Genomic DNA, 26,068 nt, shown 5'->3' with positions numbered 1-26,068 from the left:
ATAAACATTTTGTCCGTGGATTAAACACGAGGGGGAAATCTAATTGAGACGTAGGCTCGCGCGCACACTTCAGAGTCGAGCTGTGTTTACGTTTTCCTGAAGCTGATTTAATTAAAGTGGGATTCACAGAGTGTGGTGCATTTTGCCACCCCCTTATATCAAAGGCCTTTTGTTAGTTTGCTTCTATGTTCCTCTTGCTGCGACTTGTCCGCGCAGCAGCAGTCCCACCAAAGGAACCTGGAGTCAGGAAGACCCACGCACGTGTGTTGCATATTCTATATTTAGTGTGATTAATGACTCATTGATTCGGGAGAATGCATATACCTCTGGTTCTGTATGACTTTAGCTACACATGCTACTTCTTGGACAGTTTAATCATTAACCTCTTTCTAAAGACTCGCGGTGCACACGAGGAGTAGAGGGAATAATGCAACAACCCCACGTGGAAAAGAGACTCGACCATCATGTCGCAGTGATCACAGTTCCTTCACTTCATCATGTCACTCATCGTTCATCCGCTTTACAAGAGTTTAGGAACTTAGCACTTTGATGTGCAGTTCAAAGTAGCAGCACACAACTAGCTGCTGTAAAGTGGCAGAAGCATCTGTACCGGAAGTGCAGGTGAATGAGTAAAAAAAACAATTTCAAAATAAAACTTTAAAAAAAATTGAGTACATCAGGTATTCTTGCTGAACAAACTGCTTTGACTAAGACGGGAGTAGTGCTGAAAGAAGTCCATTTACAGAAGAGTAGTAATTAACAAATTAGATATGGTCTTTTTCTTCAGTCGACGTCACAAACATTTTCTGTTTTTAATATCATTATGACTTGGAAAGTTAATGACTGTTGGTCAGTCCAAACAAGACCTTTCAAACCGGAGACGAGCAGTCGATGAACGGTTCGATAAGTATGAAAATGAAGTCAGGTTGTATAGAAGTCTATGAGAAAATGACTACTTCTCTCTTGATTTATTACCGCTGAACATTGTAAACATGAGTTTATGGTCTCAATCTCTAGTTTCAAGTCTTCTTCAATACAACATGATGTTCATTTAGTAAATGATGGTTTAATTTAGAGTCAAACAGACCAAAAAGTAGGGTGTGCTTTAGGGGGCGGGGCTACCTTGTGATTGACAGGTCGCTACCAGAGCAGTATACGGCGTCTCTACGTCACTCGCCCGCAGTCCTAATACGCTCACTTCTGTTCACCGGTTGCAAAAAGCCTGAACGGCAAACTCGAGGCTTCCCAAATGTCATCCACCAACCAATGGATGACATCACGATGATGACGTCCACTTCTCATAGACGGTCTATGGGCGCATCATTGGTTGCCACGTGTTTGCAGTGCTCTCTGTCCTCTGTAAGGGCCTGCTGACTGGAGCGATGACACTCTGGAGCCACTTGGCAACAGAGTCACAGCACTGTACATTGTCACTTTGATCTCCCCCCCCCCCCCCCCTCTTCTCCCTCCAGTTATGAGGAGCGCTGGCAAGAACCAGGATATGATTCCAGCAGCGCTATTTTAGATCATGTAGCGCCGACATCAAAATGTTGTCTAAATAGGGCGCCGTGAATCAAGCGGGGTGAGAACGGGTTGTAGGCGAAAGCAGCAGTTAAGATAAAGGAACTTTTCTTTTTCCCAGACGAGGGGAAACCAATTTGGATTCTGCGAGGAGATACTTGTGCTTCTGCGGATCCAAGCGTTTCCTTTATCTCTTGCCTTTAGCAGAAGTCTTCAAAAGACCTCTGTGCTGTGACTCTCCCTGCTCTCAGATGAAAGAAGCTCACATTTTTTTTAAGCAGTTGGAAATCCACGGCAACTTTATTCAACTTTCCTGAGCGTGCGCAGCCGAATTTAACACCCTGCCGTTGCAGAGTTGCAGCACACGCACACATTATTGGTTGTTGACACATTTATGCGAATGTGATGCTGTTTGCTTCGGTTTACTTCCGTTGACATCATGATGACTGCAGTCAAAAGGGAGGCATGGGCCACATGTGCGCCCTAGCAAGTGACATCAACGGCTTGTTTACCTCTTTTCTTTCTCATTTGCTCGTTCCAGAGGATCTGCACGTTTCACTCAGGCAGAGAACTCCCTCTAGTGGCCTGGATCTGAATGTGAAAACTCGCGGTTGACATTGTGATCACACATTCCCCAAACTCTTTGTTCACTCTTGCTGAATATATCCGACGATTTATTTTTCTTACCCTTTTTTTTGTCTTGTGCTTTGCAGGCAAAGAGAGCAGTGCAGCGGGGAGCCACAGCCGTCATCTTTGATGTGTCGGAGAATCCGGATGCCATCGACCAGGTTTGTGCAGACCTTTCAGTCACACCGAAAAGCTCTAATCTGTCTCGGCCCGTCTATGAAAGACACTCAGCAGCATGCCCTTCTGTGTGTGTGTGTGTGCTGATTGTGCAAACTCCACCATTACTCCATGTACTCCACCATTCTGGGCCTTTTGAGCTCTAACTTGTGTTCGGAGGAGTGCACTGCACCTCTTCCACGACTGCAAATGGATATCCAGGTTCAGCTTTCACTAGACCGTGACCAAACTCTGTTAAGCTCATCATTGCACAGGTAGCACACATTACCTCATCCCCTGAGCCTCTGTGGATGCGTCTGTGGGTGCACATTTTTGGGGCAGCGCACACGGGCCTCTGTAAGAACAAAGTGCGTTTCTTGTCGCACACATCTGGACATTCCTGCTTCTTCCTACCACTCTTTCTTGTGCTTGCGTCTTATGCTGTTAAGAGGTATAATACACAAGTTGCGCCTTTGTCGCAAGAATTCTCCTGTGGTATTCATCCTTGCCACGCCAGGTCTGGACTTGCAGGTTTATTTTTTCCCCCCCCCCTCGCCTCCTCTCCTCTGCCGCTTGGTCGTAAAGCTCCGAGCTCAGAGATAAAAGGGATTGCGCGCAGACCACATGAAAGGCAGCGCTGGGCGGCTGTGTTAAATTCCCCCGAGAGGCTTTTCCAGTCAGAGCGGCCCGATCAGCAGAGACAGGACCCACAAGGCCGAGGGGCAGGGAGGAGGAGCTAAGCGAGAATTAAGGTCCCGGAGCTGAAATTAAGAGAGAAGCTTTATGAAGTTATGTACTCGACCGCCTTTTTCCTCGATTTATACTTTGTGCTGATTGTGGCTGAAACACTTCTGTTTTGTTTGTAACTTTCTTTAAACAGTAACACACACGTTTTTCTTTAATGTACTGATAGATGTGCTTTTTCTTTAATGGACTGATAGATGTGCTTTTTCTTTAATGGACTGATAGATGTGCTTTTTCTTTAATGGACTGATAGATGTGCTTTTTCTTTAATGGACTGATAGGTGTGCTTTTTCTTTAATGGACTGATAGATGTGCTTTTTCTTTAATGGACTGATAGATGTGCTTTTTCTTTAATGGACTGATAGATGTGCTTTTTCTTTAATGGACTGATAGGTGTGCTTTTTCTTTAATGGACTGATAGGTGTGCTTTTTCTTTAATGGACTGATAGGTGTGCTTTTTCTTTAATGGACTGATAGGTGTGCTTTTTCTTTAATGGACTGATAGGTGTGCTTTTTCTTTAATGGACTGATAGATGTGCTTTTTCTTTAATGGACTGATAGATGTGCTTTTTCTTTAATGGACTGATAGATGTGCTTTTTCTTTAATGGACTGATAGATGTGCTTTTTCTTTAATGGACTGATAGGTGTGCTTTTTCTTTAATGGACTGATAGGTGTGCTTTTTCTTTAATGGACTGATAGATGTGCTTTTTCTTTAATGGACTGATAGATGTGCTTTTTCTTTAATGGACTGATAGGTGTGCTTTTTCTTTAATGGACTGATAAATGTGCTTTTTCTTTAATGGACTGATACGTGAGCTTTTTCTTTAATGGTGAATTGTTTGTCGGAGGCCAAGCTGCTGCAGTCTTGTTGGAGTAATTTCTTAGATTCAAGCGAGCGATCAAACGTTTCAAAGTCTGTACTTTTAAACCGGAACACACAGAGAACATGACGGCTGCAGAAGAAATAGAAATATGAATATCCTCGGTATTTCCCTTTTGGGCTTTTCAAATTACAGATTCCAAGCAGCAGACGAGACGAGAGGAGGAGGATGTCAACTGACTCAAAAGCCAGAGCATACTCTTCATTGACTGCTTCCTCTGGCAAACTGCGACCACAGTTTCCATGTCTGAAAGTTCATTTTCTCTAGTTGGTAGAAGAGTTCATGCCTTTTACTCCGACACTTCACATGCATGAGGGCAATGCAACACTATCGGTTTGTTGTTCTTAGAGCTCTGAGTGCCTTTTCTTGTTTGCATTTGCGGTGGTCTTTGACTCCAACTTTGTTGATTGAGTGTGACTGTAAAAGACACACCACATATTTAAAGGTACAGTGTGTAGCATTTAGGAAGGATCTATTGGCAGAGCTGGAATATAATATGACCGAGTGTTTTTCTTTAGTGTATAATCCCCTCAAACCAAGAATCGTGTGTGTTTTCGTGAGCTTAGAATGAGCCGTTGACGTCTACATACGAAGCGGTTCCTCTGCACGGAGCCGGCTGCGGTGTTTCTACGGTAGCCCAGAACGGACAAACCAAAGAGAGCCGTTTGTGTTTTTCTGTAGTTCTCCAACACGCTTGGCACACGGGGAGTTTCAGTTGGTTACAAGATGCCGGTTAATCTTTCACACTAGACTTTTATGTCTGAATGTTGAATTTGAAAGAGACACGCCACTGATTTAGCATTGCACATCCATAAAGGTGGGGGACTCGCAAGCGCCATATATTTAAAAGAAAGAATGGTCAAGCTGCAGAGATATTCTGGCTTTCAATCTCCAGGATGAATGAAACTCAAAAAACACAAGATCCTACATTTCCCACAATGCCACTTAAGACATTATACGACAGTTTTAACCAAAAGGTCATGACCAGATAAACCAGATCTGTCTTTGTGACGCATTCGTGCGTCTGTGTTTGACATCGTTTCCTCTCCGCTCTCCTCAGCTCAACCAGGTTGCCGAGGATCCTCTGAAGCGGCCGGTGGTTTACGTGAAGGGCAACGACGCCATCAAGTTGATGAACATCGTCAACAAGCAGAAAGTGGCTCGCGCTCGGATACAACACAGACCACCGAGGGTAAGCGCGCATGCCAGAACCTCAAACCGCGCTCCGTGCGTGTGTGTGTGTGACACTAAACCGAGGAACATGAGGAAGAGGTGAACATGTTTGTGAGGCCCACGTACCAAACGGCGCTGCGTTTTCAGATGTGAAGACAAACGAAAATTCCAGCTGTGAAATCTGACCCTTTTCCTTTCTTCTCCGCTCTCCGCTGCCCCCGAGGCCGAGCAAATGTTTTTTTTTCTTCTTCTTTTTTCTCCGCAGCACTGTGGGAGATTAATATCAGCCATTGAAAGAGTGTGTTTGTTTGCTCTGAATGTTCGATAAGAGGAGCGGCACACTTTGAGGTCAAATAACTTGACATCATGAAAGCCCGAGAGAAAGGACTGTCCGATAACAGACGTTTCTCCGATGAGGAATAAAACAATCCGGCCGTTCTCAGTGGTTTGGGTGCTGAAGTCATTGGAAGTCATCACCCCCTTAAAGGGTAGTTCGGGTGTTGTGAATAGGGTTGTATCAGGTCCTTCATAATCAGTGTACCGCTACAGTAGATGAAGGCCGGCCCGGCACGCCCCCTTGTTCAGATATTTAGAACATCGTCATACGTGGGAGTGAAGTGAAAGTGAAACCCATCCATGCTGTTTTTGAGTCTTGGTGCTCTGAGGACAGCATAGAGAAGTTTGACTGTCGGTGACAATATTCCAAATGTAGCGTACACTTAAACGGATATTGACGTGTTTTTAGGTGTTTCTTTCATATGTGGCCACCATAAGTATTTCTGCTGCCCTCTTCCAACAGCAGTACACCGCTTTACTCTCGTGTCAGTACTCCTGCCCGTCATCTACTGTAGCTGATACAATGACTGTGGATAAGTACCTCTTACAACCCCGCTTCCAAAACACCCGAACTATCCCTTTAAGTCTCCATCCTCTCAAGAAAACAAAAAAAAACATCAAATCTTCTCTTTTTCTTTAAAAACGCAGCAAATGTCCTGAATGAAAAATACCACCGTTATCCTTTTAATGGCCTTTTTTGAACAAATTGTATGTGAGTATTATTTGACAAACGTGTGTTTGTGTTGCCCTCCTCCACAGCAGCCCACGGAATACTTTGACATGGGCATCTTCCTGGCTTTCTTCGTGGTTGTGTCGCTGGTTTGCCTCATTCTGCTCGTCAAGATCAAACTCAAGCAAAGGAGAAGCCAGGTTAGTGTCTGCTCATCCAGAACAGAAGAGAAACAACACGAGAGACTTTATTCATGAGCCCCAGTTTGAGTCACATGGGACCCAAAGGGATGTGGGCCTCTTACACCAAAACACACGACGCCGCGTCTCGTGTTTTGTTCCCGGTCGACGCGACATGTTGCTCCAGGCGTTGGGTTCGGCGACGGTAGAGCTGCTGTTGATTGATTCCTCTCGCGTGTCGACAAAAAGCTCTCAGCGGAGGCTTATGTCGGGGCGCGTGAGTCAGGATTAGCATTTAATTAAGAGACACAGAGGTGTCATGACAGGGCAGAAAACCGACAGCGGCATGCGTTAAAACAGGTGTAATCCTGTGTGTGTGTGTGTGTGTGTGTGTGTGTGTGTGTGTGTGTGTGTGTGTGTGTGTGTGTGTGTGTGTGTGTGTGTGTGTGTGTGTGTGTGTGTGTGTGTGTGTGTGTGTGTGTGTGTGTGTGTGTGTCGCAACAGCGGGTGACTTGGTCGTGACTTCCTTCGCTGATTAATTAAGAGAGCCGCTCACACCTGGGGCACATTTGTCAAATGTAACAAACCTCTTCTTCCTGTTATGTGAAACATTAATGAACATCTTGCGGATTTGATGTCGTTAACACAGTATTAACGTTTCCGCCCCCTCACAAGACTGCAGTTAATTACAATCTGAAAATACAGATTTTGAAATCGTCGTGTTTCATGTCTCGTCAACCCTGTGATGAGAAATGACTTTCATGCCAAAGTTCCTTGCTCTCTTGCTGACCAGGATTATCCTTCAAAAAGTCTTCAACGATCTAGCTGTGAGGCAACATAAAGGAAGAAACGCCCCCTTTTTTGGAGTTAAGCCTGGGCATAAATCAGTGGTTTACATCAGGGATGCAGCAGCAGTTCATGCAGCGACTGCTATAAATCCCAATGTCTGCAACACATGTGAATCATTGAGTTTAATCCCAAAAAGTGGTTCTGCATGTGTCAATTTATATATCACCATTTTCTTTAATCAGTAACATTTTTCGGGGAAGCACGAAACAAATTAGAGATAAAGAGACCAGAGAGAGTTGCTAATGCATCAGTCAAACATTGCAACATGATGTACTGTGTCAAAGGGGGATCGTCTCAAAACATGGCAACATCAGCCCTCGTCTATTAACGAGCGTAAAGAGGAACTCTGATCAAACGCTGCCAACGCTGACGTGACATTTAACAGGATGTAAACGTCAGTTAATGTCGTCTCAAAGTCATAATTCGTCGGTTTTGTTGGCTTTCATGTTGAATTCCACAGAGCTGTAGAGGTATTCCCTGCTGACCCTTGTCCCCACCTTCCTCCCCGCCACAGAGCTCGATGAACAGAATGGCCATCCAAGCGTTGGAGAAGATGGAGACGAGAAAGTTCAAGGCCAAAGGAAAGGGCCAGCGCGAGAGCAGCTGTGGCGGCTCAGATTCACTGAGCAGCAGCTCCACCTCCGACTGCGCCATCTGTCTGGAAAAGTACATCGACGGCGAGGTAAGAAGTTACACTTTTTTTTTGATTTGAAGAAATGACTTTGTCTGCTTTGAGGACTTTCAACAATCGCCATCAAGTGTGCTGTTCTCTCCCAGTGAATGCAAAGGTAGACGCGTCTTGTTTTTATGTTCATATGCATGGAAACTACTTTGTACTTTGAAAACAAAACGTCTCAAGCGTCATCGCTGTGCTCACCTGTATTGAATCAATCGGGCTCTCGAGGGTTCACGAGGAGAAAAGGAATGTTTCTGCTTTTATTCTGAAATTCAAAAGCTAAGAGGATGTTTGTTTAAAACAAATACAAAAATCCAGGTAAAATGTAACTATCTGCAGCCAAGCAGTCCCCTTTTTTAAATGTATCATTTAATTTAACAGCATATTTGTCCAAAAAACTCACCAATAACTATTAAAAAAACAAAATAAGAGAAGTTTATGATACAAATACATCAACCGCGGAGCATTTCAAGCAACAATTCTCCCAAGACACAAACACAGAAATAACAAAACCTCCACATTGTGTGCTTAAGGGGACCATGTGGGAGCCAAACGTCTAAACTGGCAGTGTTTGTGTGCTCATCTACCCACTGAGTTTGTTTTCTTTTCATTACACATTCTGTCGACATGAAACATAATGCACTTCTGCGGACAATAGAATGGAAGTTCCCCTGATGTGCTCGGGGGACCGCAGGCCCGCGGTCTTCGGTGACGTTCTTTTCCGGCGCCTTTTTAGATGTTTGGTTCAGTCTTTTGAGAGCACCGGGAGAGATAACGGTACCCAGAGTGCACTGGGTTGGGATTACGCTTCCTCTTCTCCCACTGTGGCCTTCTTTCATCCTTAAAGGACTCATTGTCGAAATATGTATCCTGATGTTGGACTCTGAGGGTTTACTGTAAGAGCGTTGCGCATCCTCATCACATGGGCGCTGCAGGGACAAACCCCCCCCCCCCAGTGGGACATAGCTGGTGCATGTGTGTCTTTGTGGTTATGTCCTTTCGGTAAGCAGGAGAAGAAAACAAAGCGTGGCGCCAGGATTGCACAGAGGAAGTGGCGATATAAAAGGCTGAATGGCATCAAAGTGCTGTCTGAGCGGTGAACCAAGCAACAAAAGCTCGGCTGGGAAAAAAAGAAAGAAAAAAGCCCAAAGTTGAGTCGCATTAAGCCATAGAGTAACGTGTTTACGGCAGTGAAAGAGCTCTCACTGGAGAATAATATGATAATTCATATTCACAGCGCTCCTGCTGTTGTGTCTTGGAATTCCTCCATCTGAATACAAAGTGTCGCATTCTTTTCATATCAACCCACAAGTGTCAGCCTCCTGTTTGCTTTGTTCCAGAAAGTGTCGACGTTGTGTTCGTACTGTGGTGTGGCTTCTCTGCTGAGACGTGTGTTTGTGGCGCGATGTAAAGTTTGCTTCTCGGGGGTAAAAAAAACGTGACTTAAGATTCAACAACATCGCCGCGACCGCTTTGCTGCCACCTGCTGGACATTCAGCCGCTCCCAACCACACGTTTATTCACCATCTGAGAATCTTTTAGCTTTTGTTTGCGTTGATTTACTTCAGTAAAAGTTCAATTCAAAACCTTTTAAAGACCCGTTTGTGACAACTCCTTGGACCACTGTGTCATTGCAGCATGATTCAAATGGACGAAGTGGGAACGAAGCACAAGAGAATGAACTGAGTGACTGAACGCGATGCAATTACAAAGAGTAATAACGGTGATACACACGAGCTAGAAACACAATCTTGTTACTGAAAACACACAAAGACAGTATAGCGTGATAGAAGGGTCATAATATAGTCTGTCATGAAGATTGTCAACAAAAACGGACCATTAAAAATAATCATAGTATGTTATAAACATGTCATTAAAGTTATTATAACAAAAAAGTCCTCGTAAAATATGCCCTAAAATTTAATTAGTAAAATGATGGTGTGGTATAGATATAATTTGTCATAAAAATGATAAAAGTCATAGTATAGAATGTTATAAAAATTAAATATAGAAAGCCATAAAAACGTGTACAAATTTAGCAAGAAATGAACAGGCTGTACTTCTCCGTCATTTAACAAATAATACTTACAACATATGACAGCCATCTCATTCTGTTTGTCTTCACAGTATTTGCTGCTATTTGTCAGTGACAGTACAGGTAGAATCTGACCATTGAGTATTCCCCCCCCACAGGAGCTGCGAGTTATCCCCTGTGCTCACAGATTTCACAAGAAATGCGTCGACCCCTGGCTGCTCCAGCACCACACCTGTCCCCACTGTAGACACAACATCATCGGTGAGTTGCTGCGCAGCCTCTGAATATTTACTCTGGTTGTAAGAGAGACGTTCATGAGGTTTCTCTTCATTTGGGGGATTCTCAATGTTACCGTCTTTCTTTTCTCAGAGCAAAAGAAGGGAAATCCAGGACCAGCATGCGTGGACCCTGGCAACCCAGTCCACGGCCGGCAGCGGGTGGTGCTGCCGGTCCATTATCCCGGCAGGGTGCACCGTGCTGGCCAGGTGACCGCCTATCCGACCAGAACCAGCATGGACCCCCACGGCAACCCCATCACCATGCTCACTGTGGACCAGCACACGGATCCGCAAGGTCTGTACCCACCCCAATCGACGTCTGCCTTTCTCCGGAGCTACCACCCGGCCCTCCACCTGGACCACTCGCTCAACCCCCACCACTGCGGATTGGAGCACCGCGGACCCCCCGCCTACCCAGCACAGCCGCATCACGCGGCTTTCAAGCGGCCCAAGTTCCACGGCCGCAACTTTTCCCGCGCAGCCTGCTTCTCGCAGTACGAGACAATGTACCAGCACTACTATTTTCAGGGGTTGACTTTCCCTCAACAGCCTGAGGGTGGCCAAGGGCCCGCCATGGCAGGGCAGCTTGGTGCGGGAGGAGGAGGAGGGGCCCACCACAGCAGGGCCTTTCAGCAGGGGCTGTTATACCCCACAGTGGTACACATGGCGCCCGCCTCTTCTTCCAGGATCGGTGACACCGGCAGCACTTCTGGCCTGAGCTGTTACCACGGCCACCGCTCGGTGTGCAGCGGCTACCTTGCCGACTGCCCCGGCAGTGACAGCAGCAGCAGCAGCTCGGGCCAGTGTCACTGTTCCTCCAGCGACTCCATGTTGGACTGTACCGAGGTCAGCAACCAGGGCGTGTACGGTAGTTGCTCTACCTTCCGCAGCTCGCTGAGCAGTGACTACGATCCCTACGTCTACCGGAGTAAGAGTCCGTGTCGGGGCTCCGTTGGGGAGGCGGGGGCTGCGTCTTGCACCGCAGCTCCCGCCGAGGATTCGTCATCCCCGCTTCCCTTGGGACACGACTGCCTCCAGCTCCCTCCTGGAGCTCCGGGGTGTAGCTCGGGGGACCACCTCTCCAACTGCAGTTTGGAGCCCAACTACAGCAGTCGCTCGTCACTGGAACCCAGGGAGAACGGCAGCACTAGCACTACCTCAGCCGCGGCGCCGGAGGCTGCCGGAGCAGACAGGGGGAAGGGGGCGCTGGAGGAGTCGGGGGAGCTCGGGGCTGCGGCCTGTAGCTGCTGCTTTGAGGTGCTTCCTCCCAACGTGGAGTGCAAAGGGCAGGGCTCGGACCAAGCGGGGCCTCTGGCCGCAGGACGCTTTCACAGGGGGCTTGACTTTCAGAGCTCAGCCTCCAAGAACTACTTTGCCTCCGAGCACATGTGCCCTTCCTCGGAGCAGGTGAGCTACGAAGGGCTGCCTTGCTGCTTCTACAAAGAGATGAAGGCGCACCGGGCCGCTGCGGGCCGCTACACCGAGGACTACGCTGTCAATGTGCAGTATGCTCACGCAGACTCGGAGGCCTGCTCTGGACAGGGCTGCTGCGAACTCAACCAGAGGATACCCATAATTCCCGAGGACACGGATTGTGAATTGGGCTCGGGGGCAGAGACCCAGAGCAGTTTACTGCCCGTTGGTGTCGCGGTGGAGGCCGATGTGCGGACAGGGGAGCGACACGATCGCAGGGAGGGTTACTTCACCTCGGGACAGTTAAGAGGTCAGCCGTGCCCTCAGGAGGAGGCCAGGGCTTTGTTTCACCCTCAGCTCTCTGCAAGCCCCACTGCATTGGGAAGCAGTACTTCAACGAGCGAGGGCGGTCTGGGTATATGAACTTGAGCCCCGGCGAGAAGGGACTCAGTCAAAAGTATGTATTTGGTACCGAGTCAGTCAGTCAATCATTAAAAACCCTCAGCTGCCTTGTTCTAACCGTGAATGTCATCATCTTCGATTGTGTGGATTTCTACTGAAGTGGGCTGTCGTTTCTAGACGGCGTATCAAGTTCATTCCTGTGGCCGCGGAGGTCTCGGCACCAAACTGTGTCAGCGCGGCGCCGAGACAGAGCGATGCTACCGATGTGGACGGAGGTGAACTGAAACTAGCAGCAGGTTGGGACGGGCATCTGTTTACAGACTGTCCGCTGCCACCGAGGGTTAGGCCCCTTCAGCGCGAAGCAATCCGGGCCCAGTTCTTGTGAGATTTTTTTTTTTTTTTTTCAAGAAAAATAAATAGTACACTCTTAATTCACAAACATCTACATGTATATGTGCACACATGAACACTGACTGCCTATAAAGCTTCAACCACCAACTCAAATAGGTTGTACGGACATAGCTATACCAAAACAGAAAGACATGATTGTTTTTTGTTTTCTTTTAACTTTTTTTGTTTTTTAACAAAAGCAGGGAAATGGGTCTTTCAAGGTTTCTGTGACCCACACATTTCTCTGAGGAGAAGAAGCTATATATATATGTATATTTATACATATATATATTACAGAACAAAATGCATAGAAATGTGAATGCAAGGCGGACACTGGTCTCTATTCAATACAATACAGAATTTGTTTTATGCATTGCATTTCTGTCCAGTCGTGGCCTGCCTGTGTGAGATGTGCCAGAGCGACATGACAGCCGTGCGCTGGTATCGCTGTTTGTAGCAATATCTAAAAGACACTGCACCGCTTTTAGTCCAACGTCCGGTGTGACGTGACGGTGTCTCGGGGTCAGTCGATTTCTTCAGAGGCAGAGTGTAGCACTCTTACCTCTTGTTTGGAAGCCCTTCAAAGTTTGATTTTTTTTGCTGTCATATACCCAATTTCCTCAATGAGGCATGCTCTAATAGATATCTATAAAAAGGTTGAAGCGTGTATCAAAAGGCCAAAGGAAAGTAGCTGGAAAAGACTCATATTTCATAAGACTTTTCTTATTGTACTGTGACTTTTTTTTTTAACGATGCAGTTATACATACCAGTGTATCCGTTTGAATCATATCGTGCCATGCATAATACATACTCGCGATATCAATGCTTTTCATTCATGCCTTTCTGTTTGTCCTGCAGACTGTTTTTATACTGTTTCTATGAAATATACACATTCTCTACACAGAGGAGAACCTTCTGAAATAACTATTTATAAGTTAACCCCGTGCTGTAATCAAGAGAGAATCTAATCTTGCCTTTGCATAGAGATATGTACCTACTGCAAATATAACATTTTGGGGTACTTGAGTCACTATTTAATTTTTTTTTGTTATTGTTTCTAGCACTTAAGAAGAATAAAATGTGTACAAAAATTAATATTTTTTAATTTTTTAAGAATATAATTATTTTCTGTCATTACCATTACAAATGTTTAAAAAAAGGCTAGAAATCGATCCGTGTATATTTCTGTACTTGTATAGCAAACACATTTCATGAATGGAAATATGTTCTCTGAATATTTATTTACTAATATATTTATCTTTAAGCCATGTCTTATGTTCAGAGTGTATGAACGTTTGAGTTATTTGGTTGCCTTTTATTTTGAGAAAAATCACTAACATGAGACTTTGTATATACATGGTAATTGCACACAAGACGATTAAATCTTCTCTGACCAAAAAACTGATTTTAAAACTTTAGTACCATACAGTTTTGTAATTAAAGTGTACAAAGATCTGTAAAATATACAGTTTTATTCAAGTAACTCATGTTGTGGTCTCTTTTTCATTATCTGCCTACAGAAGAGCATAGTGTCTTCATAGTGTTCTTTATTAGTCATGAGTGCATCTCACCTCAGTGCTCGACATACTATCTCTAGACATTTTTAGAAAAACTACTTTTTCCACATGCTTTACTATGATTTTGTTCGGACTTTTTTTCGACATACCACACTGACTTTTATGGAAATACTATACTATGACTTTTACTTTTTTTGAAAAGAATTCCAACACTATAATAATACATTTTATTTATAGAGCACTTTACAAACATTAAAATCACCATAAAAAGCTCTACACTAAAACATAGAACACAACATTAGGAGCAGTTCTGGAAAGGCCGGTGCAGTCTCTGGCATACTTTGGCTTTTTTCCACAGACTATACTGTGTCCTGTGACGACCCCTCCCTTTCACTAGGGGTCTGTGTCCTGTTTGCTGTCTTTCAGGATGCTGGTGAGCCCCACCTGAGCCTGGTGTAGTCATGGCTATAAAGACACCATCTGAACATGGATCGGCTTCTCTTCTTTGGCTGACACGGCTTTTTGTTTTGTCTCTTTATGTTGCAGCCTTTGAGCTGGGTTGTATCAGTCCTTTTTCCACATGCACACACACAAAGTTTGCCTTTTGTAGCGTTGAGAATAATCAACTTTTCCCAACAAGTTTTATTATTTGTTGCCAAATTGTGTTGAAAAACATATTGAAAACTAAACAAAATAATTACTCACTTCCCAATAAATATCCCGATAGATTTGTTTGTTTCTTCACATCATATAAACCAACATTGGTACAGTTGAGTCCAGTCGTTGAGCAGAGAGGAGCTCTGGGACTTCGTGCTCAACTTATGTGAGAACTCTGCAGGCAGAAAGGCCTGCAGTACAGCGGTCAAAGTGCATCTCACAGCTTGAAACCAGAGTGAAGAGCCACAACTCCACCGGTGAGGTTGGAGTACGTCACGCAGTAGAAACCTGCGTCCTCAATCATATCTTTAAACTCCTCCTGCAGAAGAAGAAGAGCACAGGAAATGAGTCGCCAACATTGAATCCACAACGGAACATTACTACATAGTATAACTGATGAAACGTAAATTGCAGATGTGGCAAATAGCCCTAAAAAAAAGTGTTCAACAATTAGTCAATCCACTAAACATGAATCAGCAAAGATTTCAATAGTTATTTCATCATTCACGTCATTTATCACAGAAAAAAAATAAGTGTGGTTCAAGTTTCTGACTGATGATTTGCCGCTTCTCTCTGAATAAATCAATTATTAAATGAATAGTGTAAACTGTACTGCTGATGTAACCGGTTGGATCTCAAAGTGGCGATGAGGTTTTAAAGCATATGGTAAGGGTCTTAAAAACGTTTAAATAGCTTAAGGATCCCTGCATATACCCGGAATAAGATCTGTACAATCAAAAGGAGAATAAAACATTTAAAATAGCCCTAACCTGAGGTGAATAACATCAAAGAATTGAGAGTGGCAATGTATACAAAAGCATAAATTATTGTCTCACCTGGTCCGGGAACTTGCGGATGCTTTCCACCAGATACTGGTACGACTTCCAGTCTCCAGCAATCACCTCTCCCAAAACCGGGATCATGTTGAAACTGTATGCGTCATAAAGCCTGAAAACGAGAACGGAACACGATGAAGCCAACAGCTGCTTTCTCACAACTCAAACCTGCTGCCATCTTTCAAACAACGAACAAAGTCTACCTTTGTTATTGTGCTCCAAAGAACCGTTGGTTTCGAAAGAGTCAGGGCCCGATCAGACGGAGGGCGTTCGTAACGGTTTTCAATGAGAGCGAAGCGTTTTGCATTGCTGAGCGCCTCGAGCTGAAAAAGCTTCAACTCAGAGCTGAAAAAGCTTCAACTCAGAGCTGAAAGCATCCTGAACACTGCACTTTATTTTAAGAAATGCCTATTTGTTCATCAGGTCAAACATCTGCAGGGAGTTGGATGAGACTGAATGGCCCTTTAAAAACCACGACATCTGTAAAACATGTGGAGTTATTAGACGATCACCTCAGACTCATCAAGCCTCCACAGCAGAGTGAGTTAACCATGAGCCACAACAGTTCGCTCTTATTTTGTGCCGTTATGTATTCATATTTAAGACGGCTTGTCCATGAGCAACAAGCTGCAGCAGCTGAGACGTGCCGTTGGGTTTTGTGAGGGCAGTAATGAATCTCTGGAGACCCTCTGAGGTTCACACGGTTGAGTCATAATCGCACCGAGTCCTCCGTCACCAGTGAGCGCTGCTCCCTCACCTCGATAAACCAGGATTTGTCACCGTGCTGAACTCTAAGCACATGAATCTGCCACCAGGCTTCAGAACCCGCAGAGCCTCCTGCAGCGCCTTGAAAAAAGAAGAGACATGATTAACACCCATCGAATTATCAGTTAACCACAATCAAGTCTGCTATTCAGCTAAATATGAGTTGGTTACAGCTTCTTAAATGTGAGGATCTGCTGCTTTTCAGTCACTGAAAATTGAGTATCCTTGGATTTAGGACGATTTAAAAGACATCTTGGACTTTTTTTAAATTTCTGACATTATATACACTGGAAAATAGTTTACATTTAGCAATTGAACAGACAAGTTGAACCGAGTGCCCTGAACGCATGTGCAAGAGGTGGAAATGTAGCCATAAGTGTCACATAAAGTGTAACCTAAAACAACTTTGTTTATAAAGCATGTGAATCAAAGTACTGCATACGGATTTGTTGCACAACATCTCTCTCTGCATATTGTTCTGACCGACATATTTTCTCAAACAGATGCCAGCTGACAGAGCTGCTGTCCATGGAGCAGGCAGCAGCTCAGAGGCCCTTTAGTCGACCAACAGTCTTCATGGGATCCTCCGTGCATTAGAGAAAAGCCGGCGTCGCGTCGTGGTCCGTCACCTGATCTATATGCGTGACGTTTCGAATGCCGAAGGCGATGGTGTAAATATCGAATCGGTCGTCATCAAAGGGAAGCTCCTCCGCGTCCCCCGCCACCCACGACAGACCTGATGCACAGAGACACTCGGGTTAAAAACAAACCGTCGACACGTCGACCTCGCTCTCTCTACAGCTGCAACTCCAGCTTGTTGACTTGTGACAGCTTTCACACCAACAGTTGAGGTCTGATGCCCGGCCCTGCAGACTTATCAGAAACATGGATCTCTACATGCACAGTAACGTGAACGGGCTCTCCTAAAAAACCTGGCCTGTGTGCCCGCTCACGACTCCCTGTTGAGGGAAAACAACATGGATCAGATGTCACTTTTACAGTCAACAGCGTACCAGCACTGACGCCCATGCTGTCGGCTTTCTGCTTGCCCACTCTCAGCATCTCCTTGTTGATGTCACAGACCACGGCCCTGGATTCCTTGGGGCCGACCTCGTCCTCTGAGGAGTAGTTACTGGAGATGTCCCGCCACGACGCGGACCGCGCCGCCCGCCGCTTCTGCCGCTCTTGCTGGGAGCGAACGTACTCCAGGAAACGGAAGGAGATGTCACCTGCATGGTGGATGATCGTCACAAATAAAAAATAGAAGTGTGACGCTGCTTTTTAAAATTTTTATTATCAGTTTGATGTTTTGCAGAGGTGCATCATTACCCGTTCCGCCCGCCACGTCCAAGAGTTGTGCCCCGGGCTGCGGGTGCATGGCGTGCAGCAGTACGTCCTTCCACAGGCGATGAACTCCCAGACTCATGGCATCGTTCATGGTGTCATACTTCTGTGCCACATTCTCAAACACCTTATACACTGAAAGGGACAGGGATATAGTAGACAGATATTCTACTGTACTTTTCATGCACAAATATATTTTGGATGTTTTACTTTTTGTCACTTTTACATGAACTTGAAGTCAGTGACTATATTCTCTCTGTACTGTAGGAATATAAAGCAGTTTCTTATAATGATGCACACGTGATACAACCTCTGTAAATCATGCGCACATTTACATTTAGACAAATGACTGAATACCACTTTTAAATTAGGCATGCTCACAGCAAAACTCCTTGTGGGTTAGGGTTGCAAAGCAGAGGGAATCCCGTTCACAACAGTTCAGAGGAGTCATTTCACGGACACACTATCTGCCGAATTGTCCAGCAAAAAGTCACGATCCCAAAAAACATCTAAAGTCCCGCTTGCTAGACTTTTCAATGAAGTTTCGTAACGCTACACAACCGAGAATAGCTTTTCCGTGGCTCACCTTTCTTCGCCTTCTCGGTCTCGGGCACCGTTTCAAAGCCAAAATGTGTGCTTTTGTCTCCGGCATCATCGCTGGAACACCGACAGGTCGACGGCCCCCAACAGCAACCGGAGCGACCCGCAGCTCCAGCCGCGGTAACGTTAATATCTCTGTGAGAGAAACGGATCACTCTCCGCAGCAGCAGTCTCATGGATGCGGCCATGTTGGCTGATTACGCAACTATGCGACAGACTGTCGTCATTCACATGCGACGGACTCCTTTGTTGACGTTTTGTATGAGTCCTGTGGGTTGTTGAAAATCTTGGCTCCCAGACTCCCTCCAATAATTCACAAACAAATATGTAGGCATTAAAAATAATTAAAAACACGCGAGTAAAAATGATAATCTAACACAAAAGTAGTGCAAAAAGTAAAAATATAGGGACAAAATAAAACATTTGGCCTATAAAATATAAAAGTTCAAATCAAATTGGAGTCTACAGCCTAATTGCTGAGTATATATATATTTATTCATTGTCATTATTATATAGGCTATATGTTGGATTTTATCCCTATATTTATCATATATATCGTTAATATTTTGGAGGTGTAGTTTTTTTCACATCGGTCCATATAAAAAACAAAAACGATGTGGAGAACATCTGGACAAGACGACGCGCGGCACGGAGGAGGAGGAGGGGCGATAAGTGGGTGCTGTGTATTATTTGGAGGCAATAAATCATGAAACATTATTTAAAAGTTTTCTGAATCTCTTTTCATTTACAGAATTAGATTTTACAGGACAAACAATATGTCCAGACGAAGGCTGTGGTGCACACAAAATGTATGGTCACATTTTTGTTTATTTGATTAATATTTGATACAACGAATATCTGTGATTTTGGTAATCACAAGACTTCCTCAGAAGTGTATTTCTATCGATGCACAGTAGGTGGCAGTGCAGCGCTGGGGTTTCGCCTCGCGACCCTGGACTTGTATGTGCGCGTGCAGCGATTAAAGAAGCCACACGTTTGCCTGCCTCGTCATTTTTCTCAGACATCTTTCAAACTGAGACCTGTAACATGAACAATAAAATAAGTATTCAACTACAGCAAATCGCGATCTTGTCTTCATGCTTTTGGCCATTATCTGTAGTTATAGTAATGATCCAAAAAGATGTACGATTGCATAACAAAGCTGGTATCTAGGAGCTTTTATTCACTGTAGATATTCAGAACGTGTCTTTATCCTGCTGCATCATATGTACAAATATCCTGAGTGGGACACTGCTGCTGCTAAAACTGTCACTTTACAAATACTTTTATGAATCAGCAGTTGTCAAATAAAAACAGACACAACAGTTAATTGTCATGTTAAATATTTATGTTCATGAACCAGATGAGTATTAATTGGGTGATGTGAAGGAACCGAGATGGCTCACTCCTTAGCTACCTCCATCATCAGCTCAAAAAAATTATTTGTGTCATTATTTTTTAACACTCACGCAATCAAGTGAGTTGCTGGATTTAGGGCCGTTCTATACATCATTTTTGTAAACTGTACCAGATTAGGCCCAAAACTTTCGCTCTGCAGGCCAATGCATGCTCTCAAAACCACTGAAGGGCATGAGAGTGCCTTAATCGGACCAGGGTCACAAACGATATTGCAGAGCGAGGCGGATCAAAACAGACAAGTTCCTGCACAGCCAGTAAGCCTCTTTCACACAGTTCTACAATGTACGAATCCATCAAGGACAGTCTCTCTCCGAATCTACCTGACTTCAGTACCCTGAGTGCAGAAAGTGGCAGATATTGTCTTCCATTCTTCTCACTTTCTCGTTCTGACAGTAACCAGACACGGCCATGCATTGTCCCTTTGTTGCCTTAATTACCGGTCGACTCGGGTTCAAAGGGATCAGTTTACATCGCTCTTTTCCTCGGCTATGGGAGGAGAATGGGCCAAGGCTTTTTTCACATGCACCCAGAGGAGTGATGATAAGTCTCAAGAGTCTTGCTACTGGATTAATGTTACAGCTTCACAATTGCTTTTGAGAAAAAAACAAAACACATTTTGAGGTCAATGGGAGGGAGCGTAGAAGGCCACAAAGACTTGATGTCTTACTGTGGCCGTATGGATAACAGAACAGGACATTCATTCAGATTTTTTAGAAACATTTAATAAAATAATTGAATCATTTGATTGCTCTTGCAAGCAAAAATGAATACCATTGGCACAGAGTGTCATTGTTGAGGTACTTCTGAATAAATGTACTCAAACATCATGTCACCAGTAGAGGGAGTAAGAGGATCGTTTACAATTCTCTGCTTCTAGTTTCCTGGACTGGAATGTGTGTGTTTCCAAGAGGAGGTGAAACAATCTCAAAGTGACCTGAGGCCAATAGCAGGTTTATGTTGGGGCTTGCCCCCCTCTGGTGCCCTCATCCAAAAGAACAAGAAAAAACGCAGCTAAAGTGCCCTCTTGGATGCCCCTATGGGAGAGGAAATATGATGAAGGTCCCGCTGGTGCTCTCCTAGAACAGAAAACATGATGCAGGGTCACATAGAACCACTCACAACATTTGTCTAGAAAACAATGTTACGTCCATGCAATTTTACGAGGAACGACGGCGACATACTCTCCACTGAAGAGCAATACGACTGATCTAAAAAGCATGTTTGACGCGTTCATACCTCATTAATGACAACACTTTCACGAACGTTAAGTCGGAGACCTCATTTACCTGTTGGGCCACAGACTAAATATGAATGCTTGTGTTTATCCATAATTAGCAGTTCGTCTGACCGGCAATGAGACGTCGCTGTTGGGTAGAATTTGTTTTAATACAAGACGCTAGCGAAGCAACATGGTATGTAAAATAAGCACAGCAGAAACGTCATGTTACAGTTACAGCTGAATATGACAAACAATTATAAAGTCAATGGACAGTTGTTTACCCAGAAATGATTGTTATCACCACAGTGATTCTGTCTGTACAATGCCCTACACATGCTCGGTAGGCTACCGTAAATGCATCATGACTTTCTGCGTATTAGTGCCGCCGCATGCATTTGGTGCCCTTTTTATATTTTTGGCCCCTGCCCCTCAAACAGCCTGACTCCACCACTGGTTGGGTCTAAAACAAGTCTTTGCTGTTTGTGAGTCGGAGAAACTAGTTTCGTGGTCTTGTAGTCTTGCACAGCCAGATCTATATCCTTAGAGCGAAAGAAAGCGCTGACTCCACACATTATCATTCTGCTGTAGGGGGACAAAAACTCTCTGGCTTTTTTGTATTTCTTTAATCCAATCACAATCGTCTTTGGCAGGAGTCAGCACCAATGCCCTTGCAAACTGGATAGCGGAAGAGGAGGAGAATGCCGCGTGAGATACACGATCAATGCCAGGCTTATATCCACAGTCTACATCTGGGAAGTTAGATCATTTGTTTTGTGGCTGCAAAACTGTTTTGCTAATATTAATGTGATGGATGAACTGGCAATACAGCTGATTTTATTGATGCCGGCCTGTCCCGCCCTTCCCGAGGCTCTCTGATTTCACTGATTTCTCAATGACTTTTTGAGGTAGCATCAATAGGATTGTCAAAATATTAAAGAAGTCCTGCGCCCAAGGTTTTTGCTGCCGAATGTGGCTCAGTTCAGAAGCATCAGAGGTTCTTGATTTGGGATTTGTGGAAGCCTTACAGCCAAGGCATTCTGGGAACCTCGACAGTTTCTACTTCAAGTTTTTGACAAATTGTGAGGCCTCGTTATTGCACATGCACTTCCACACAAGCATGTTTTGAATGCAAACTTTTTAGAGAATAGTTTTTGCTTCTGCGCCGAGTTGCAGTTGTCTTGCCAACAAATAGCGAGCACACGTTTCAGAGTGAACGCTTGATGAAAGCAACACAGAAACATGTTTCACGAATTAAGAAATCATCTTGGCAAACATCTCAAGTGTTCCTATCACACGTCACTCCATGTTTGTTGTTTTTTTTCACGGCGTTTCAGTTGTAAAGCCGAACTCCTGCTGTTTCCCCCTAAAATGTGCAGGTTGCATGCTTGACCTCATCCCGGAGGGGAACCAATGGGTTACACATGGCACACCAAATCCTCTCTCCGTGTGTGTGTGTGCATCTCCAAACAGTCTGGGAGTCATTTCCCTGATCTGATGAGTATTTAGCTCCATAGAAAAAAAAGAACAGAATAAAAAAGGGGTGCAGATGTCCCACCATGCAAACGATGCAGCCTTTCAAATGGAATGGTTCCAAATGGGAAAGTGAATGGTATATATCAGCTGATATGCTTCTTAGCCACTCGGGTTGGTAATATTGATTGTGTGATTATGAAATAACGAGAGGGTGGCAAGCACAAACAAGCACAACACAAGCTTAAGAAACATGCATACAGTGTTTATTTTGCAACCAGGACACATTAAATAAACTACAAAGATACTTCACTGATACAAAAGATAGATTATATCCCATTCACATACAAAATAACAATAATTTACTGTATAAATTAAACATTTCACTATTTTGCTATTTACAATTGCATGAAAACAATGTTTTGGACCCTGTGGATCATTTCCCACAGGGCCTCTGGTGTTTTCACGTCGTCGAGCGCTACGGGACATTCACATCAACGAAAAGATCCTTTTCCACCGCTCAGAAGACAGAGCGTGGATTTTTCCGACTGACTGGAGGACGGGACAGAAAATGGGGGTTTGCATAATTCACCAGGCTATCCTAAACAAATATGGCCTCGTTAGATTTTAACTGTCAGATTCCGTTAGTCTGTTTGATTTCAACGCACATTAATTCCCCATCGTTCTCACATCTTTGCTTTTTTCCTTCTCCATCTCTCTACGCATGGGCGGCTCTGAACATCACAGACCAAGGGGCATGTGCGCTTGTCTTGCAGTAATTAACATGAGTTACAGTCGAGCAGACAAGCAGACTGTAGCACAGTCACATTTTCACAAACTTCTGATTGGGAAAGAAAGGTTCTCCATCTGTTTAAAAAAAGAAATTCTGTTCTGATTCTTGGAAAACCATAAATATTTTGACATGAATGTCATTGTGAAATATGACCTTTTGTCTCAAGTGCTCAGTTTGCTGCACAAAGTTCATTCCTTTTTTTCCCCTTCGCACTAAAACCGAATGCGACGGTGAATAAGTACTTTATCATTTTGTCACTAGAAGCTAATTTAAGTGCGCTGACGTCTCAAACCTCTCTTTTCTTTATCCCGTCCGTGACTGGAAGATTTCTGAGGTGACCATCTGCAGAAGCATCCAGTCCCAAGACAGGAAAGGCCAATTACTATTCCATTGGCGAACGAGTGGATTTCGACCTTTCTCAAGTGGTTTAAATGTCACAGCAATGCACAGAAAAGCGTCACAGCTACAAACCTGCTGACAGCTTGTGCGTTGTAACAATGAGTGCTTCTGGTTCTATTTCTGTTTGGGTAGATTGCTCGCGCTCAACCTTCTAGCCTGAAATCAAGGTGACAAGTAAAACCTTCTAGGTCTGCAGTGTCTTGTCGAATCTAAGCAATTTCCTGCTGTCTAAGGGGAGAAAAACAACAACAAAGGCGTTCCACCTTGAAGCCAAGTTGACGAGGAAGTACTTTGACGTGTATCTCAAATGCTTTGCCGAGACACAAAATGAAAGAGCGGACATAAATGTCATTCCCACACTGAATTACATAATATACAACACTATTCACCCCCCCCCCCCCCCCCCTGTAATCAAAAGACAACTTTAATGTGAACAATATGTTCAGTAAATGTCCAAGACTACACATAAGAGCACACAGAAATTAGAAACAAAGATTCCATTTAAAGCCTTGTCCGTGACTACATGATGAGTTCTGTCCCAAAAAGGCTTTGTGTTCTTTTTGGAAAACCAAAAAAAAGCATCATGTAATAAAAAAAAAATGTAAAAGATCCAGTCTGGAGAGGTGTTGAGTTGAGTGTACTAAAACAGACAAATATGTAATGCTTTCAATCGCTGTACAAGATGTGGCATCATTTCTTTTACTGAACATATAATCGGTGGAAATCCTACTGTGGAATGAAACACGCCGAGTTTGAAGAAGTGCAGACTCATGAAAGAAACAGATGTGATGCAGCTGAGACAAGAGAACAGGAGATCCTTAAGGCACTCGAACACCATCAAACCGGAAAGACTCCCACCCACAGCCCAGCAGAACAAGCCCTCAGATCTTCCCAAGCCTCCCTAAATGGCAGTTTTGCTGCAAACTGCACCACCCAACCCGCTCAGTGAACGACGCTGCTTATCTCTCCGCATGAGCGCTGAGTGAACGAGTGGGCGAGCACGCTCTCTCTCTCTCTCTCTCTGATCTTTTCAATTTACAGCAAGTGATTCATCCCCAAAGTGCTGTGATATCTACCTTCTGCGTGACGTTTCCGTGTCCTGTTTCCCTCTCCTCAGGAAGCTCGTTGTCAAGTAAAACAAATCAAAAAGAAACAATGGAACTTTTGCATGTGGAATCAAAACAGACAAATAAATATATAACTCTTTGGATGGGGAGGATTCTGGTTTATGGCTGGAAGTGTTCGTCGTCCATATGAGGCAGTTAAAAGGGTTTATACAAAGCTGTGTAACACCATGTGTGTGTATGTGTGTCAAAGACTCCATTTCTTCATCCTCTTCTTGATGCTCATGAAGATGCGGTTGCCATTGTGACTCTGAAGCATCAGGAAGGAGGTCCCTGTTTCCGTCAGCAGTTATCTTGCACCCGGCTTTGTTGTGTTTGCACTGGTGCTTCTGCAGTCTGGATGGGCTTTTGGAGGTATGCTGATTGTTAGGGACATCCGTGGGTGACGGGAATGGAGCCTCGCTGAACCCAGAGAAGCTTCCCGCATGTTCAAAGCGTCTTTGTTTCTTTGTCAGAGCTGCAGATCGTCCTCCATCTACTCCTTCGCTCTCCTCTCCCACACTGAGGTCACTGACAGCCCCCCCTCCTCTCTGGTGCTGAGCAGGAGAGGAGGGCCCGGCCACGTCGGCACACAGGCCATTAAGCAGCAGTCACTCAGTCAGTTCTCATTAGCCACTCAGTTGTTGCTTGTTGGCGTAGCGCCTCATATAGTTTCATTGTCCGAGGGCCTGGCGTCTGACGGCCTTTTGTACGGAGTGGTTGTGGGTTGGCGGTGGCGTTTGGTCAACGGTGGAGCGCAGCAGTGGCGCTAGTTGCCCACCAGGGGGCTGAGGTCGCCGTGGTGGTTCTTTAGCTTCTTCTTGAAGAGGGAGATGGTGGAGGGTCGGTACAGGATGATCCACGGCTCAGAGGACGCCGTGCTCTGGCTGCAGCTGTCTGAACCGCTGACCGTTGGGATGTTCGGAGACCTGAGAGGGAAAATGAGGAGACGAGAGAAGAGGTGGAGAGAGAAGAGTAAAAGAGAAGTTACATGAGAGAGGAATTAGAAAAGAGAATCATGGAAAGATAGGCATTTACAAAGTGTGTCACGCTGCCATCTAAGTCCTGATGTTGCATTCATTCCAAGCCTGGTTTATTATAAACACAAACTAATGCCACTCACAGTGGTGGAAGCTTTTGTAGGCTTTATTATCTTCCACTTCAAAAACTAAACAATGAATTGAATTCCCCTCAAATTAGCAACTTTACCGACGTTGATAAAATAGTAATCATGAAATGAAATATTGAATGTGCTGTTTTAGGAGTAAAAAATGAAGAAAGGGCTTGTTGTCCACCAAAAACTTGACTTTGGACTTTCTTTGTGGAGTCATTTCGATGAGGAATAACACAAATTTGAAAACAGAAATAAAGCTGAGGATTTATAAACTTCACTTCATTTTCAAAAAGAAAGAAAGTAATGTTTTACTGAAATAAAACGATCAGACAATACTACGAATTTTAAGGTACGAGTCTTCTTTCTCAAAGTTCTATTTTTGTGGAGTTGCTACAATGAGGGTAATCTCTGAACTTCCCCTGTGTAGTTGCAACTTCAATTATGAGTCACTGACAGGAAAAAGCCAGCCTCCCTGAGCATTTCTTATGTGGGATCAGAG

General features: G+C 44.5%; 3 protein-coding genes across 7 annotated transcripts in view; 1 reads left to right on the top strand and 2 right to left on the bottom strand.

Annotated features, from left to right (window-relative positions):
- The window catches only part of znrf3 (zinc and ring finger 3), a 58,488-nt gene extending 44,694 nt beyond the window's left edge, over window positions 1–13,794 (top strand). The window contains exons 3-8 of one of the 2 annotated variants that reach the window (XM_079270648.1): window positions 2,235–2,309; window positions 4,992–5,123; window positions 6,203–6,310; window positions 7,653–7,820; window positions 10,008–10,110; window positions 10,219–13,794. In XM_079270648.1, the coding sequence (XP_079126774.1) occupies window positions 2,235–2,309; window positions 4,992–5,123; window positions 6,203–6,310; window positions 7,653–7,820; window positions 10,008–10,110; window positions 10,219–11,963 (2,331 nt within the window). In that variant the 3' untranslated portion in view covers window positions 11,964–13,794. Of the gene's footprint in view, window positions 1–2,234; window positions 2,310–4,991; window positions 5,124–6,199; window positions 6,311–7,652; window positions 7,821–10,007; window positions 10,111–10,218 lie in introns of both variants that reach the window. The other variant, XM_079270647.1, reaches the window with a different exon arrangement.
- A 279-nt stretch (window positions 13,795–14,073) lies between these two features.
- On the bottom strand, window positions 14,074–18,240 carry coq5 (coenzyme Q5, methyltransferase; the record flags this gene model as incomplete). 2 transcript variants are annotated; one of them, XR_013772097.1, is made up of 8 exons in its annotated part: window positions 14,074–14,300; window positions 14,337–14,826; window positions 15,344–15,455; window positions 16,101–16,189; window positions 16,738–16,844; window positions 17,122–17,337; window positions 17,438–17,587; window positions 18,039–18,240. XR_013772097.1 is itself a non-coding variant. In XM_079270977.1 (7 exons), the coding sequence occupies 7 exons, from the start codon at window positions 18,238–18,240 to the stop codon at window positions 14,725–14,727; spliced, it is 978 nt and encodes a 325-aa protein (XP_079127103.1). In that variant the 3' UTR covers window positions 14,074–14,724. The 2 variants fall into 2 exon arrangements, 1 of the variants encoding a protein (XP_079127103.1); XM_079270977.1 differs by having other exon boundaries at window positions 14,074–14,826.
- A 5,586-nt stretch (window positions 18,241–23,826) lies between these two features.
- Window positions 23,827–26,068, bottom strand: part of kremen1 (kringle containing transmembrane protein 1) — a 49,654-nt gene continuing 47,412 nt past the window's right edge. For all 3 annotated transcript variants that reach the window (XM_079269865.1, XM_079269863.1, XM_079269864.1), the window contains exon 9: window positions 23,827–25,384. In XM_079269865.1, coding sequence (XP_079125991.1) covers window positions 25,225–25,384 — 160 coding nt within the window. In that variant the 3' untranslated portion in view covers window positions 23,827–25,224. The remainder of the gene's footprint in view (window positions 25,385–26,068) is intronic.

This window comes from Melanostigma gelatinosum, assembly GCF_949748355.1.
Source record: "Melanostigma gelatinosum genome assembly, chromosome: 6".
Taxonomy (NCBI): Eukaryota; Metazoa; Chordata; class Actinopteri; order Perciformes; family Zoarcidae; genus Melanostigma; species Melanostigma gelatinosum.
This window is presented reverse-complemented; position numbering and strand designations above follow the sequence as displayed.